This window comes from Ruditapes philippinarum, unplaced genomic scaffold, assembly GCF_026571515.1.
Source record: "Ruditapes philippinarum isolate M1 unplaced genomic scaffold, ASM2657151v2 ctg17298_1_1_1_1, whole genome shotgun sequence".
In the NCBI taxonomy this organism is placed as follows: Eukaryota; Metazoa; Mollusca; class Bivalvia; order Venerida; family Veneridae; genus Ruditapes; species Ruditapes philippinarum.
The window spans coordinates 1-18928 of record NW_026856335.1 but is presented as its reverse complement, the minus strand read 5'-3'; the positions used below and the strand labels follow the sequence as shown (position 1 = coordinate 18928).

At 36.2% G+C, this 18928-nt stretch overlaps 1 protein-coding gene across 1 annotated transcript; it reads left to right on the top strand.

Moving 5' to 3' along the window:
- The first annotated feature begins 15064 nt into the window (after nucleotides 1-15064).
- Nucleotides 15065-16528, top strand: LOC132746237 (putative deoxyribonuclease TATDN2). The gene has a single exon (XM_060735319.1). The coding sequence runs from the start codon at nucleotides 15065-15067 to the stop codon at nucleotides 16526-16528; it is 1464 nt and encodes a 487-aa protein (XP_060591302.1).
- The last annotated feature ends 2400 nt before the right edge of the window (nucleotides 16529-18928 follow it).

Here is an 18928-nt window from a genome sequence, read left to right as displayed (position 1 = left end):
AATTTTGGTTAAAAACAAACTTAAAGAAATATTGAAATATAACATAACAGCACAAAGCATACAAAACAACATATAACAAATATTATTTATGTCTGCTCTCTTGGCGCAATAAAAACAGCGCCTGCCCTCTTAGCAACATAAAAAGCTCATCGGATTATTTAGCAACGGGTTGTCGGCGAATTTCCTCTGTGAAATTTGACCACAAACATTGAGTCTAACGGTTATTTGTTTTCTTTTCTTACCTTGATTCAGAACTCATGTGGAATAAGTAGACGGTAACTTGTGGGGTAATTGGAAATTACTGGTTAGTTATCCAGGAATACCGTTAGGTGGATAGATATGCTGGGATTTAATTAAATTTTAATCAAAATCGGCGTAAAACAGACAAAACAAAAAACAAATAAATTAAGAAAATATAATTATTAATAAATATCATAATTATTTCTTTTAAATCAATAAAGTTTCAAAACATTAGTGATTAGTTGATCTGGCAAAGTAACATAATTTACACTTCTGTTGAAAAGATCTTCTTCTTTGAGAATATATATTGAAAAATGAAAAAAAAAAACAAGTATCAATCGAGCTGCAAATGTAATTTTAAGTTAAATAAATAATACTGAATGCATGATTATGATAAGGCAATTAAAATATAGATGTTTCAGATGGGTTGACAAAACAAATTAGTTAAAAAGATCAAATTAGCTTTCGATTGAAACATTTACAATTAGATACACTTAAAACAAACCTCGTGTTTAGGTGTGGGCGAGAAAAAGGATAGAATACTCAAAATACCAAAATAACAAAAAAGAATAATAAGGAACTATTTTGTTTGTTTTACAGGGCAGCACTGAAACTATTTCAAACTCAAGCTTGATTTAATTATTATGCGTTCATTGTTATTGCAATTGTAAATAATTTAATAACATTTCATAATGCAATATTGTTTGTTTTGTAATCTTTATAGTAACTATGTTAATTTGCAAAATAGTTATCATGACCTTAATTGCTGATTGATGCCTGGATGTTCTAATGATTCATCATCTGTCATCAAAACAACTGAACATGCACATTACCCTCTTTGTTATTCAGTTATAGCCGAGGTCAGTGTTCTTTTTCAGCTTGCTGTTCCTTGTATTTACTATCACTTGAATCAGATAGTGTGTTTGAATAAACTTTAAGAATCGGAGCTTTTATCGCAATATGTCACATTGATTTGGCATCTATCTCATTTCTTTAACTCAAATATATGTATTTAATTATCTTAACTAGATTTACTAAATTCAAAAGAAACTAATTTTATATCATAAATTAAAGGTCACTTTTGCTTAAAACTTTGATATTAAATTTTCTTTAACAAACCACATGTTTGAAAAGAAAGTGCCTTAATCCTGCCAACCCAATCTTTTCTTGTTAAGCGGTTTCAGCATTCCTTCTTGAATACTGTTAATTCACCCTAAGTATATTGTCCTATGTAAAAATTCCATTTTCATTGAATGGTCATTAAATCATTCACTTGATGATGCATTATAACCGCCAATATTTGGAAATTCTAAATCAAAATTCAATTTTATGAATAAATTATAGTTATGCTAAAGCATGCACTCGTAGGGGGGTGGTTGACGGTACCTTGCCATTTTAAACAAGTAGGCTTATCTAATCTCAGCATTCAACAATATTATCTTGCAGTGTTGGTCGTTATTTATGTCAGGATTGACCTGAAAGCATTATTGCTATAAAAAGCTTACTATGAATGTATATGTATATTTAATTTCGATAACCAGGATTCAAATCTTTTGAATGATCTACAACTTAGTTGGAAAGATCAACTGTTGTGCATTCCTATTTCACTCACAATGGACAGAAAGATAGGTATAATTCAGAGGAAAAATGATAATATAACACATTTTGTACAGAAAAATAATACAATTTAAAAATGTTATACACTATTTTACCCTTGGGGAATGTTTGAATTTCTTTAAAAATTCGCACACTTTTTACTGAAGTAATAAACAAGATAAACATTGAAGGTTTGCTATGTTCTTTATATATCAGTTGATATATCGGTTTCATAAAACAATGATTTACATCTGTTAGTCTGGTAATTTGACATGCAGATAGGTATCTGTTTTGTGAAATATTTCAGCTGTAAAATATCATAAATATTTAAGTGTAGTTATAGAACCTATCCTGTTTAAAGGACTTATTTTTGATAATAGTTAGGCTTTGTTTATTCTTATCTTTGAACATATGTCGACCAAAAATGTTTATTTGAATTTTCTAGTTAAAATGCTTGTTTGCACGTCAGACTGAGTCTCGAAATCAAAGATGTTTCTTAGTGAAGGAAATTCAGTAAGCAAATGTATGTAAATATGTGCATAGTTTGATTATCCGAAATCGCAGCACTGTTTTAAAATTTTTAATGTACTTTAAACTTAGGCCCGATCCAGTGGATTAATGTTGATATAACATAATGAAAAGTTTTTTCTTTCAATTACAAACAATATTACTATCAGCATCAAGTACTAAAGGTATTTATATTAAACGTACACATAAATTATACGTCATGTTCACTGCGATAAGTAAAGGAAAAATATGAAACAAAATTTAAAGATGAATTCATCGGCATGAAAACTTTTAAACGAAAATCAACAAACCACGTATAGAGAAAACAATTAGACTCGTTCATATTCAGATACTTATTTAGTTTAACGTATAACAGAAACGTAACACACATACATCATTTTATATAATGATATATAATCGCTTTTATAATCGTAATGTGTATTGCTACAAAACATAAAACCCATTCCGTTTTCTGATATTTTTGTTATGCTGATACATAAACATTCTATTTTTCTGTTTTGTTTTAATTTTAAAGATTCTAAATAAAATTTGACCTCTGTTAAGATCTTTTTTCTGCTACATAATCAACACCTTTTAAGTCTTTGACGATAATTTTCGATGTCGGAAAAATAAATGCATACTATTAATTTGTAACTTTCTAAATGCATTCCTTAACATAATATTGACAGTTGTTTTTATATATAAGTCACATTTTGTTTTAATCAATTAAAACATTATAAGATGAGCACACAAAAGAAATGAAATTGAAAAATATGTTTTATTAATTAGAATATTGAAACGAAATATTTTCATCGTATTTTGGCGTTTTATTTAATGCAATTTTTGATTTCAGATAAAAAGAATTGTATATGTATAGTCATATACATTGTTGTATCATACATACATGTACAGCTAAACATTTATTTCATTTCAAAGCACTTTTTAACGTCATTTGAAAAAAGAAAGGTCAAGTTAGTTTGGTAATGTTTATTATTTGCATGTTAATTATTTTTAGGAACAATGGCTTATATATTTGTTAAGCGATTATTTTTCAAGATGTAAGAATTTATTTCAGACACACTTTATTTTTGATTTGATAATTGAGATTCAATACATTCCCGGATAAAATAACGATTATAAATGAAGCATAATCTGAAACTGATTTTTCAAAAAATTATTTCTAGACGTTTAAAGAGATTTCATCGCTGTAGATGTATATGATAATAAATTACTTTGGATAACAATTGATAAGGATGCACGTGGAAAATAGTTTAACCTTCCATTTATTCAAATGTTTCACTTTATTTAAAACAAAAACGAAAGCCTGTCAGATATAAACTGCTCTTGCTGCAGTCACGTCGTTCATCATTTAGTTAAAACAACACGTAAGTTTCTTTCATTTTAAACATTGTTCCCTTTACTCTTCAAACCTTTAAAGAATGATATATACCATTGTATATACCATTATTACTTGATACGTACAACCAATGCAAGAAACAAATAAAAACATATAAACACAAATATATAGGCACTAAGTCTTGCTTAAATCAAAACGTTTATACATTAAGTTGTGTACTATAAGCATCACCAATAGGGTAAATACCTTGGAAAATAGTGAAATGAAGTTTAGGAATTTTCCATAATACATGACTTGTATTATTATTTTTATTATACTTGTGAGGTCTTGCAGAAGAATTCCTGTTGCAGATTATGTAAACAAAACAACAGCAGACTATGTGTAACTGTTGTAGGGGGAGGTGCATTGAAAATAGAGAAAATAAGAATCCCCAAAGTAAGCCCAACACGGCAAAATTGAAAATGTTGCCGGCTCGGTTTGATTGAGCCTGTTCATTGACGGCACCGTCAAATTACCGTCCACGCCACCAAGCACCGGCTTAAGCAGAATTCAACATTTAAACATGAAATGGTAAAATTTTGAATTTAGAAACATCCGCAGATGTGTTCATACGGCGGTTATCATGGAACCTTCAATGTAACACTTTCGTGTCGTTCCATGAAAAGCGGAATATGGTCCCCAAGTAATAGAAAGCGTGTGCCATAAACGAGAAAACAATGTGCAGAACTAAATAAAATGGAATTTTGAAAGGGGATCAGCAGTTATAAGTCTTGTTATCTCAGTTATATGTTTTTCAAGATATTTTTGAATTATATTGAGCACTTTTAAAGAGAACCTCAAGATGAAGCTTTATGCCAAATATCAAAAGTTTTCGCAATATGGATTTTAAATTTTTTTACCTATAGTCGTGATCTAAAGAAATCTTGTAAATAAAACTTTATAGAATATTTAACATTGTACTTGTTCACTTTTGGGATAACTATAAATAATAGCTTTAAAACTGAATATTTGCCCTTTTTGATAGCTATGTTTTGGAAATGGTTCAATAGAAACTATGCTTTTGCTAAATTTCGATCGCTATAAAATATACAATTTTGTCATTTGTCAAACAATTGAGTCATTTGGAAGGGAATTTACAACCTTATAAAAAAATTAAATTCTTAAGCAGTTATTGAACTTCAAGCAAAATATTATTCAAGCACATACCTTTGTTAGTTAAATGTAGCAAACATACTATTAAAACTTTATCAAACACTTTCAAAATAAAAATGAATAGATGAATATGTAACCGTTTTTACTGAACGAAATATACATGCGAGAAGTTGAAACAACAATCAATCAATTTTGTCCTCTACTGATTACAGTGTTTTAAATCTTCAATTTAGGACAAATGCATAATATTACGTGTTATATAACTGTATGTTTTACTAAAACACTTCATATACTTTGTATCATTATATGACGTCTTAAAAATGAGATGTTAAAAATTAAGTGGTATTGAGTATTTGCTTTAAGATTTAAATACAGATATGAATAATATTTTTGATGTAGAAATCGCAGAACATATTCCCATTTCTTTCATGATAAGTCATGTGTTAGAATAAACACCATGGTTATGTGGCATGATGTCATAACAAATGAACCTTGATACTGTTATCTACGTCATAATTATTCTTATTCTTAGGTTTTTGTTGAAATATCCCTAGGTGATATGTTGCTCCCTTGGCATATATAAAAATAAATAAACCTTATAGACCTGAATGTACCTAAAATGATTCATTTTTTGTTTAGGTCTACGCCACATTACCACAGTAAAGGCCACGTGGCGAATGTTCAGATATCTCTCTGGTGTCCATCGTGAATGATTTCAGGCACGAACAGGTTCACGAGAAAGACCATTGGCGTTCAATTTTCAGCTGGAAGGCTTCCTCAAAAAATCCAAAGAGCATGACAACGACCTTACCATTTAGCCGCGAACGCCCGAGCTGTTTATAGTATAAACATATCTTCATTCTCTTTAAATAAAATACATCTGGCACAAAAGCAGGTTTTATTTAATTCTCAATAGAGATAAAATTGTGTTCATTTTTCCTCTAAATTGTTTCAGAGAGTTCATCGCTTTTGAATTACGAAGAATTAGGTTGAAAAAATACTGATATGGACCCGTCTGAAATATAATTATGATTCTAATCGAAATTAATCCTGAAAACTCAATTGAAATTGTTAAAACAATTCTGACAGTAATTGGTGGGTCATGCAGCATTTATTTCTGTCTCTTTTTAATTTACGAATGAAACAAAGGTCTTTTTTCTATTTCTTTAAACAATTTAATTATTATATATTGATGGGACACTCTGTCAGAGAAAGCGTACACATAACTATCTAAAGGTAGTTTCTGTAGAACAGTTATGCTACAAAAATTGGATATGAATAATAAATATATATCTGTAAATGATCACACATTGTAACACTAATATATTTTGCAAATTAACGCTAATCTATTTTATTCTGACTTCAAAGTTATTTCTCATTAAAGCACTATTATTTTTAACACGGATATGAAATATAAATATATTTGAGTAAATTATCACTCACAGTTATCCATTTCGCAAATTAACTGTTATTAATTTTATTCTGACATCAGAGTTATTTCTAATTATAACGCCATTATTTATATATTAACACACGCAAAGATAAAAAGGGCGTTTTTTAATCGGTATCTTGGCTGCATCAACTAATGATGTTATAAATGATATCTTTACTTGATTATTACAGGTTCCGTTGGTGGTAATTGTATGATCATACCATATCTATTTTTCATAAAGGGTCTGAAGAGCGTATGGTTTGATAAATATCGCAAAAAATATGATCTAATTCGTTGAACCTATCGATGCTCATTTTCAGTATATAAAAAGGATTTACTCAGGATATTCTAACTGGTCTCTTATCCATGGATATACTACATGTAATTTATATAGGTATATCACCACATGCTTAATATTCTGTTCTAAGTAAAAGTTAAACATTTTGTTTAGAAATAAGCAGGATACTTTGAAATATATTATTAAAAATCCCCATGTAACATCTGTAAACTGCTTTTCAATAATCCAGTTTTACACAAATATGCTAGACAAAATACCGATAATAAAGCTTTTACCCACCATCATCAAACGGTTCATTAAAAAACACGTTTAAAGTCTGAAGTATTTGTTATGTAACAGCGGATAAATAGGAAAATACCTGACTGTGAACCAAATACCTAATGGCATACAATTGAATTATTTTAATAGTTAATGTATTTGGACAAACGAATAATTTCAATATTAATAAAATCAAACAACAGCCGGTTATCAAGCGTAGGCAACTTTAAGACTTATTGAAGTAGAGACAAACAGAATCCCTAAAGATAGCCCAACACGGGAAAATGTTGTAGGCTTGGTTTGAATAAGCCTATTCATGGACGATAGTGGTAATTGAAAGCTACCATCCGGCTCAAGCAGAAACCAATATTTAACATGAACTGGTAAAATTTAGAATTTTGATAATCAGCAGATGTGTTCATATGGCGGTTATCATTGAACTTCCAATGTGACACGTCGGATAAAAAGCAGCATATGTCCCCAAATAAACAAATGTGTGTGCCCTAAACGAGAAAAACTAAATAAAATGCCATGGAATTTTGAAAAGGGAAAATTCTATCTTTATGTACCTGATTATTTCATTCACGTATTGAACAGTTTATCCTTTGCAAGTTATAACGTAGAATGATTCTGATTAGTTCTGATTAAAGAATTGTTTAATATAATGAAAGATGAAAAATAATCATGTATGACCCGACTATTTTATATAACGTATCAAAATGGTTCATTTAGGAACACCTAAAGATACTTAGAGTGAAGGTGTGGGTACAGAAAAAGTTGTTTTTGTACTCTCCATACTAATCACGCATATTAATTTTCAAAATATTATCAATTATCATGGTTGCTGATAGGCGCACAAATATTTCACTATCTGTCATCGCTCTCTGTGATTTATCCAACTTCTGCCGCATACATCAGTGATCTAGATTAAATTGTGTAACTGCATAAAACATATGTCGGGAAGGTATGTTGTTTATTTCCATAATGACAGGAGTCAGGTTATTGTTTTATAAACTGTAACAATCAAAGTCAGAAATCATTTGATATTAAAACTATACTTATTTTACCTAGCTGATATATTAAAAAACAGTTCTTTTATCAATATCAAACGGTTACCTGTGTGTGTGTGGGGGGGGAGGTACGGCGCAACAACACAATAAAGGTCACTTGGCAACTTTCCTCTGGTAGAGGTAGACCTCAGGTGTCCCTCTGTAACAAACGGGCACCTGAGTACAAACCACCGACGTTTCGTAAGCTAAACGGAGATTAAAGAACAGGAAAAGCTAACAACAGAGGATAAAAAGGTCCAATTCCTCGAAAATGCAGACAGTGGGGATGATCTTGAGGATTTAAACTTGCAGGGGTCGGGCGAAAAGGCCTAAATTCGACCTCTACTGATGAAGGCCTATTTCCAATTGATCAGCTTAAAGCGGATCAACAAGTGATTTGGGAATTGATGGCTCAAGATGATCAGCACATGGCGGATCATCCTTTTCATCAAAAGGGGAAACCATTACTTCAGCTGAAAGCGATCAGTTTGTGGCGGATCGCAATGAGGGAAGTAAGGGAGAAGAAGATGCTGGTGATATTGTACAGGACACTGTAAGTGAGACTTTATCGGTATGCAGGATAAAGTCAGACTCGATGTTCCGTGTTCCGGTGCAAGTTAATGGATTAAGTCTGAAGGCTGTTGTTGACACAGCTGCAGAGGTAACACTTCTTTCGGACAAAGTTTACCATGAATTATCTGACAGACCAAGTAAAATTAAGGATGTCAACTTACGTACAGCCGGCAGACAGTTAACAATGAAAGGATTTGTTGCTGGTCCCTTTGATATAATCATTAAAGATAACAAATACCGGGAAGACTTTTATATTTTTCCAATACATGATGACATGTTGTTGGGCCTGGATTTTCTCAGGAAAGCGGAAGCTTTAATCAACTTGCCGGAAGAATATTTGCGATTAGGGACAAGCATAATCAATGAATTAAAGCCGGAAGGGGATATTCAAATTTCAGTTGTGAAAGTTTGCAAATCTTCCACAATTACACCAAATTCCATCACAAGACTCGCATGTGAAGTAAGTTATCAAGAGGGTGCCTATTTTCTAGAGGCGATGGAAAACGGCAAACTTCTCATTGCAGGCACTCTACATGAAGGAGGCACCAATCCTGTGGTTTGCTTAATTAATTTGAATGACTTTCATCTCAAACTGAAAGCTGGCCAGCAAATAGCCGTCGCCCAGGAGGTAAAGGTTGTTAAACCGGTGCCAAATGATTTGAATGAACAGCTTATTGTCTGTAAAGTTTCAGCAGACATAGGTGGTTCAGACTCTTCCAAGAATTTGCCTGCACATCTTTTAGACCTGTTTGAGAGATCGATCACACATCTAGATGATGAACAGCAGCTAAGGGTCAAGGAATTGTTGATCGAATTCGAAGATGTATTTGCTAAAGACGAATTTGACTTGGGAAATTTCACAGCTGTGGAACACAGTATTGACACAAGTGATGCCAAACCTGTGAAACAGAGAATGCGACGCACACCAATGGGATTTGCTGCCGAAGAAGAGGCGCACTTGCAAAAAATGCTTAAAGCTGGCGTCATAGAACCTTCAGCATCAGATTGGGCTTCTGCTCCGGTGCTGGTGAGAAAGAAGGATGGGAATGTCCGCTGGTGTGTGGATTACAGAGCTCTTAATGCGGTTACTGTAAAAGATGTTTATCCACTTCCGCTGATAGAAGACTGCATGGATATGCTGGCAGGACATAAATGGTTCTCGAAGTTAGATGCAAATTCGGCCTACTGGCAGATCCGTGTAAAACCAGAGGACAGAAAAAAGACAGCAGTTATCACAAAATACGGTCTTTATGAGTTTGTACGGATGGCTTTCGGTCTCTGTAATGCACCAGCTACCTATGCAAGGGCAATGAACCTAGTCCTTCATGGTTTAAATTGGAACACCGTGCTCTCTTTCTTGGATGACTTTATATTATGTTATAACAATGATGTTATATTTTCGATCCTTGAAGATCGTTCAACACGACATTGTTGTTGTGCTTGTGGTATTTTTAGTTTCTACTTTTCGGCATTTTCTAGTTGGGTGGTTCCAATATTCCTACTTGAATAATGTTGAATCACCCTTAGGATATGTTGCCTGCTTTTTAAATTTGTCTTTTGACGTCTTATCTGTGATACGCAGGCTTCATAACCTCTGATCCCCTTTCAAAATTCCATTTTATTTAGTTCCGCCCATTGTTTTCTCGTTTAGGGCACACGCTTTTTATTACTTGGGGACCATACGCCGCTTTTCATGGAATGGCACGGAAGTGTCACATTGAAGGTTCCATGATAACCGCCGTATGAACACATCTGCGGATGTTTCTAAAATCAAAATTTTACTATTTCACGTTTAAATGTTGAATTCTGCTTAAGCCGGTGCTAGGGGGCGTGGACGGTAACTTGCACTTTTCCAGTACCGTCCATGAACAGGCTCAATCAAACCGAGCCTGCAACATTTTCAATTTTGCCGTGTTGGGCTTTCTTTAGGGATTCTGTATTTATCTATTTGATGGCTTTGGGGAAAAACTTTGGTGATCATCTTAGAAATTTGAGAGATGTGTTTACCAGATTCCGGATTTATCAGCTTAAGTTGAAACCGAAGAAGTGTGTTCTTTTTCGGACAAAGGTGGAGTTTCTGGGACGTATGGTCGGGCCTGATGGGATAGAGATTGGAAAGGCTGATATTGATGCCGTTAGCAAGTGGGCCAGACCGACATGTACCAGGGAAGTTGAAAGTTTCTTGGGTTTAACTAACTATCATAGGTCATTCATACCAGACTATGCTCTTAGGGCCTCTGCACTGTATAGCATAACAGGAAAAAATTCTGGAAACAAAGTGATCCCTCGGAAGCATTAATAACAACAAAATAACATAAGAATTGCAGACTCGGTTTGATTGAGGGATAATGAATAAGTGCAACATCCCTCACGCCCCCTAGCACCGGCTTGAGCGGTACTCAATTCTCAACACTTTATAGTGCTGGCATCAATGATCCCGAAGGACCAGAAAATATATCAACACCACATATATAAAAACCATTTGTCTGGACTGAAACTCAAGAGAAGTCATTCAATGATTTAAAGGATGCACTAACAAACCCACCAGTACTTGGTCTTCCTAATACTAAAGATCTGTCCATACTGGATACGGATGCCTCAAATGTAGCGGTTAGCGGGGTATTATATCAACAACAGGAGGGAAAAGAAAGAGTTATTTCTTACGGTTCCTATGCCCTTATCCCGCAGCAAAGACGTTATTGCACTACCCGGAAGGAACTATTAGCAGTGGTGAGGTTTACCCGTCAATTCAGACATTATCTCCTGGGGAAACCATTTAAGGTTAGAACTGACCATAGCAGTTTGACATGGTTACTACACTTCAAGGAACCTCAGGGACAAATAGCTAGGTGGTTGGAGGAGCTAAGCCTGTATGATATTGTCTTAGTTCATAGACCTGGGAAACAACATGCAAATGCTGATGCTCTGTCAAGGATCTCATCATCATTCTTCCCTTGTACGGAATATAAAGCAGACACTAGGCTTGAGGATTTGCCTTGTGGAGGTTGTAAATATTGTGCCAAAGCACACAAGGAATTGCGAGGAATTGCGAGGTTTCGAGGAGAATGTGGATAATGTTGTGTCTCTCGGCCGTACAATATGTAATGCTGAAGTGGAAGAGCATGACCTACAAATGTTTTAAGATGTAGATCTGTACACCAATGACACTGAGCCACCGCTAGAGCCAGGACAAGCTGGGCTGGTCCTTATAATTGACAAGGTTCAGGAGGTAACTACTGACCAGACTGACCCTACTCCAAAAGCTTGGGATTTTCAAATTCAAAGGTTGCAAAAGGCCCAAGGCGATGACCCTGATATGAAGTTCCTAGTCATATGGCTGGGCACTAAAGCTGAACCAGCGGAAGGAGAGTTATTTATAGCTGGACTGAAAGCCAAGTTTTATTGGGTCAACCGTGATTGTTTCGTGTTAAACAATGGAAGAAAGGTCTAAAATCTAGCACAACTTGCTTAGTTATACCGGACACCCTTAAAGATGAAGTTCTGTCCTTGTGTCATAGCATTCCTGCATCTGGTCATCAAGGAGAGGACCGGACATTAGCAAGAGTTAAGAGAAAGTATTATTGGCATGGCGTTTCCAAAGATGTAAAGCAGTACGTAGCGACCTGTCCGGCATGCAATAAATGGAAGAAGCCAGTTCGAAAGGCTAAATGGGAAATGTCCAAATTTCATGCTGGAGCACCTTTGGAGCGTGTTCATTTAGATTTCTTGGGACCACTTCCAAAAACTGTCAGGGGAAATGAATATGTACTGATGGTAGTCGATCAGTTTACAAAATGGGTTGAGTGCTTCCCACTACCATCACAAACAGCGGAGGAGACAGCTCAAGCAGTAGTGAATGGTTTCTTCTCCAGGTTTGGTTGCCCTCTGCAGATCTTTACGGACAGAGGAAGTAATTTCGAAATAAGCTCTTTTCTTCGGTCTGTGATTTGCTGCAGATTCATAAAAGCCGGACAACAGCTTATCGGCCGTCAGTCAATGGTCAGGTGTAAACTTCACTTATAGCGAACACGGTTATAGCGAACTTCCGGTTATAGGGAACAATTTATTTTGGCCCGAATTTTGGCCTTCTTTATTTAATATAAAAATATATGGTTATAGCGAACACGGTTATAAGGAATTATCGCTTATAAGGAACTCATTTCTTAGTCCCAATTTAGTTAATAGTACAGAAAATTACACTTTTATAACGAACTCCAAAATATTGGCTATCCGTAAATAGATCCCGCATTTTCAACTTTCGTTTTCCTTCGCACGGAGAATGTACCGTTTATCGTTGTATGTACTTCAATACATCTTTCAAATGAATTTGTATAGTTTCTATTTTGAATATTTTTAGCATGAGCTCTTTTCACCAAGATAAGATGGTTATTTATTTATTTTTTTTCAATAGTTTTGCTGGAGTAAAATAATTATAATAATTTATAATCGGTTTTCAACATAATCATGCATGCTTGCAAGCATGATCCATTGAAAACTGCAAAGAACGCTTGATTTAAATGAAAAGAAATCTATATCCTACATTAGTAAAAGTCACCCTTAAATTATAATAGAATATATTCAATATAAAAGGAAGGAAAAATCGAAAATCTTGTTTATTCTCAATCATGGAAAGAAAACGAAAATAGTTTAGAAACAAAATATTATATTTTATGTGAAATTGAGATAAGGAGTAAAACTAAAACTAAAATAGCAATGATTTTGAAATTCCAAAAAGTAAGCTCTCAGGAAGTGTGTCTAAAATATAAATAAATGACTAATATTTCTTTTTCTTAATCAAATTCTCTTCAAAAATGGCGGACAATGGTAAACAATCAGTTCGTTATATGTAAATCTGTTCGCTATAAAAACTCCTGATATAACGAACAAATTCGCTATATGCTTACAAGGAACTCCGGATATAAGGAACAGGTTTTGAATGTCCCAGTGAGTTCGTTATAAGCGGAGTTTACTGTAACCGGACCCTGATGGACGCCGTTAGATGCTTTGTGGGAAAAAAATCAAGGCTCATGGGATAGGCTGCTTCCACAAATAGCAGGAGCACTGAGGGCAAGTGTAAACCGTCATACGGGTTATACACCGAACATGACGATGCTTGGAAGAGAGGTTAACATGCCTGCTGACCTCATCTTCCCCAGTATGTATGAGGAAGTCCTGGATTCTGACCATTATGTGACACGTCTCCAGAACAGTCTAGGGTCTGCTCATGAAGCCGCTCGTGGAACATTGAAAACTAGTGTCGAGACCATGAAAAGACACTATGACGTGAAACTTTACAAGAGACAATTTGAAGTTGGGGATGTTGTGTACATTTTGAATGCTGCAACAGTTAAAGGACAAAGTCGTAAACTTAGTCCCCCTTGGAAAGGGCCAGCGGTTGTGGAGGTCAGAATTTCTCCTTATCTATATAAGATAAGATTACAAAGTGAATCAGTCACAACAAATCACGACAGGATGAAGCCCTGCAAAATAACAGCTTTACCTGCTTGGATGAACAGGCTCAATCAAACCGAGCCTGCAACATTTTCAATTTTGCCGTGTTGGGCTTTCTTTAGGGATTCTGTATTTATCTATTTTAAGAGGATTCAAAGACAGCTGACGTCTTCAGAGCTCTCTAAGCCGGAGGATCAGACAGCGGTAGAGTTATTCTGCATCTGTAACGGGCCAGACACTGGCCAGTTTATGATGCAATGTGATACTTGCGATGAATGGTTTCATGGCGAATGTGTCAACCTTACGGAAGATGATGTCAAAGACTTAGAGGAGTACATCTGTCCAAAATGCACAAGAGCCATGAGGGATTAAAAGAGGGTGGGCAGTGTTTGAAATTGCCTATGTATATTACTTATCTTAATCTTTACTTTCCAGAGAATGGGGGAGGGTTCACAAACACCGACGTCTTCGAGTTCAGACTCGCCAAGGAGAAGTCCGCGCAGACAATGGAAACAGTTTCACCAGCCACCAAATCTGGTGAAACTCCAGACGCCCCTGGAAGAAGTCTTGACCTGGAACGACCAAAGTAGACTGTGGGCTTCCCCAAGGGAATTGGTTACGCGTCTTCACACGTTTCTGTCGGCTTAACAAAACGACAAGATCAAACAGACTCTTCTTGGCCAATATAAGTTAGCTAAGGAAAAGAAGAATATCGGGTGGATGAAGGATTTCAGGGCGTGTGTTTCTCTTCATCAGGGCGACAAGTGGATGAAGGAGAATATCGATTACCGCCCACCAACTCGCCGACAGCAAACAAGTGCCATCCCCTCTTGCACAATGACTAAAGATGTACGCTTGGGTACAGACCCGTCATTACAAGTCGTGCATGAGGAGGTGGTCACTGTCAAACAGGAGCCCACAACGGAACCCGGTTTGACAGTGACAGTCAAGCAGGAAGAGCCATATGCACTGTTAACAGTGCCTGAGCCGATAATAATATCGGACGAGGAGCCTGAGGACAGGAATGCAGATGCCCGGTCCACTGCTCACACAGAGGAAGTAATTGACAACCTCAGGGAGGTCATTGACGAGACCAACTTCCAGGCTCCTGGGACAGGGATTTACGGTCTCCTAGGGGTCTTCCTGTAGAAATGCCACCACCGGTTGACAGAGAACTATCTCGGTCTCTAGTGGCACAATCAGATCTGAGGGCTACTTTGGACAGGAAAAGACAAAAAAGAGGATCTAGTCCCCCACAAGAGGCAAGTCTAGGAAAAGTGCGCTTGAAGAGTTGTGTAATTGCAAGCTGCAAGAGTATGTTTCGCAACATAAGACGCCACGCTATGGAGAAGAATCTTCCAAAGCCTTTCCAGGAGAATGCATTAGCTGATAGCTCTCTTCACAACAAGAGGATGGAGTTGCTGATGTTTCTGAAATGCAAGGTTCTGGGAGAGAAGACTACCTTTAGTGATATGTTAAGGTGGGTGGACAGTCAAAGAGCCATGTCAGTGGACACATTTGTACCGGATACGGATTTTAAATGGCTAGAGAAAGCCTGCAGAAGGCAACGGTGGAGACAGCCTAGGAGGTTTTCGTTAGTGCCAATCAACTGTGAAGCATTGTTGTTTCACTGGAGAGTCTTGTTAGTGCTGTTAAACCACGTCACCGAAGAGGAACGCTTGTTATTCAAGCAGGGTAACACAAGTAACCCCATCACAGTGGAGTGCAGCGAGGAAGATTTCCAGGTTGTGGACAGTGTGGGCTTTGAAGACAATTTTTCAATGGCCAGCCCGTCGAATGACCTGGAAGCATTCGACTCTCATTTCCATGCAGATAGGCTGAGTAAGGTCCTATATGGAAATCCAAGGGAGGCGGTAGCCGACCTTATCAAGGCGTCAGTTGGAGTTCTTCCAACAACATCCGTGAAAGTAATTGGTGGAGTTATGGTCTTCTGTGACCCGGAGACATTTCCAGAAACGCTGCCAAGTGAAAAAGGGTTTGGTTCTGCCGTGGGAGTTCATCCAAAGAAATGCCATCTCCTCTCTGATTCTGCCTATCAGAAACTATTAAGCTTCCTTATGTCCTGCAATGTTGTTGCACTTGGAGAGATAGGGCTTGACAGGACGGAGCCAGAAATGTCTTGGGATCTGCAGGAGAAGACCATGGTGCGTTTACTTAAATTTAGCATGCCGGTTCGCCCAGTTATTCTACATATTCGGGATGGAACAGACCAACATGCTGGGGAGGTAAGCGCCAAATGTCTTCAAATTATGAAGGCTAATACAGCCCCTACGCAGGAGATCCACCTACACTCTTTTGGGGGAACTGTGGAACAGGTCGTTGGCTGGTTAGAGGCATTCCCTAACTGTTACTTTGGATTTAGCGACAGAGTAACACATTTCGACAAGTATGAGGTTGCTGCCCTCCAAAGGGTCCCTGACAACAGACTTCTGCTGGAAACAGATGCCCCTTACTTCAAAAAGTATGCAGCCAAAGCAAGTACACCAGCTTTTCTGGGAGACATTGGTGATGTGGTCAGCAAACACAGAGGTACTTCATTACCGGAAACAATGAGGCTGGCTACTCGCAATGGTCAGGGTTTATACTCTCTATAGAATAAGGTTGCAGAAAAGTTCAGCGTTAGCGGAGCTTTGTTTGTCCATGCTTATCGACGACATGTAAATTTAAGGAAGTTGCTCAGCGTAAGCGGAGCATTTATTGTCTTAATTATAGACTAAAAGGAAAAATTGTACCTCAACTTGATGACTTTGAGCGGCGTTAGTCTGCCCTTAAAACTGGAAGTATTCAAACCTAGACCTTGTTCTATAGAATGGGGAGGAGTGTAGTACGGTACGGTACGGCACCGGAAATAAGACAGGAATTAGCATCAACGCATGCGCAGCAGTTCAGTTCCATGCTCGTTTCTTCTTGTATCTAGATCGTTCGCTGATCAGACTCAAGGCATTTACACCTACAACAACGACTCAGAGTTCACTGGCCGGTTGCCATTGTACGACGATTCACACAGCTTGTGGGTAAGTGCTTTATAGCTTTCTCACACGAAAGAATCCGAAGACGCTTGTGCGGCTCGAACCTGGGACAGTGGGAGGCACGTTGTTTGAAGTGAACGACCTTTTCCATTCGACCAAGGACGCCCCTAAAATGTTACTTCTATCAGTAGATGATAAATCCATGTTTTCTATTAATACCATAATTTTATTAAATATTTATGCTTAAGTTATGTACATGAACAGAAAAACTGGAACAAAATGACCTACGAAAAGAATTATATTTAAATTGAACTGTGATATAAATTAAGATGTATTTTATTGATTTGGTTTTACAGCGCACCAACACAATTTAAGTCATATGACAGGAAATATTATTTTGACTAACCTCGGTGATAAAAACTTAAAGCAACACCACGGGTCAAAACCGCCTTACCTCCTTGAGCAAAGTGATGCAAAGACTCAAATAATTCTAAGACATTTATTCGCGCAAGGATAAAAGGAGGCTGCAATTTTGATGCCTCAACCCTTAAAGGCAACCCCTCAGCCACAAGGGGAGAATTCCGATAGATTCGTTACACTATTATGACATTTTTCAGAATAAATCTATGTCACGATATTGTTATTATCTAAAATCATAAGGGATAGGATAGTTTAAAATGCATTCACTCAAAATGTCAAACATTTGTCTATGGAGAATGCCAACTACAAAGACAAAACATCCGTATCTTTTGACTTTAACTGTATTGATTATTCCTTATAGTGATTAACGTTCCTAAATCAAGAAAGTTATTTCCCACTTAAAGACACTTAAATGACCCAACGTGTTCCGAACCAGTCTCCTTTACAACGTTAAAATGTAATAATAATAATAAAGACTTTATTTAAAGAGGCAACATAGTTAGGCAAGCCCAGTCTTCCCTATGAGCCTCTAATAATTGCAAAGGGAATATTGCAAAGGAAATATGTGTACGGATTTGCATGTAAATATTCATCGCTCGTGATGCAATTTTAACAGCAAACCGGGTGTATGCAATGGGACAAAACAGTACTATGAAAGTGAAGAAAGCAATAACTGCAATTGCATTTGTTCAGTTGTAATTAAATGCAAATCCGTACACATATTTCCTTTGCAATATTCCCTTTGCAATTATCTAATCACTTGCTAGGTAAATTCAGTATTTCTTGTTGAATAATTTTAACTCTTAAAGATCTGTGATATATTCCCATAATACCATTACATATTTCATTGAAAGATCTAAACATTTACATATGATCCAAAAGGATGATTAAGTTATTTTGTTTTAGACTACCCTTTGTTTTCCACCTGCATAGCACACTTGGACCACGGAATGGCATAGACGTGTCATATCAAAACCGTAGGATTGAAATTCTAAATTAAAATACCATCTTATCTCAATTAAGTTTCAGCTTAAGCCGGTGCTGGGAAGATTGTATAGGTAACATGTTTTTCAGAATACATAATGACAATATTTGAAACGAGCGGTTGTGTAATGCCCCGTTTGACACTTTTAAGGCAATACTTGTCTTTAATGTAAGAAGGATGGCCAAATGTGGTACAAATTGATGCGCCTTTTGCGTCAATAATTATTCACATCACGATTCTGTTGTCAAATTTTCTGACAGACTAAGATGCATCGATTGAGAGTAGACTTTAAAGATATAACTCTTGCGAATTTTTGCATACCTCCAAACTAAATATAAAACAAAGAACTATTTATTTTATTGAACCGTTATTGAATTGTTCATAACTTAAGGACTTTTGTTTGTTTAAAAATACCTCAACTGTTTGATGTTGACAAACTACGATTGTACATGAAAATCTTTACCTACATTGTGGCAGTTGCTTAAACAGTTTGATGTCGGTTTTTTGATCGACAATGGCATCTCGTTCGTGACAAAATGGTAATGCGGTCACACTTCCGTATTAATGAAACATATGAATTGTTTTCTCGTGTAATGCTTGTAACAATAGTAATCTTTTTT

What these genes read in the sequence shown, in the direction of transcription:
- LOC132746237 (XM_060735319.1), top strand. Translation starts at nt 15,065, where the DNA reads ATGCCACCACCGGTTGACAGAGAACTATCTCGGTCTCTAGTGGCACAA.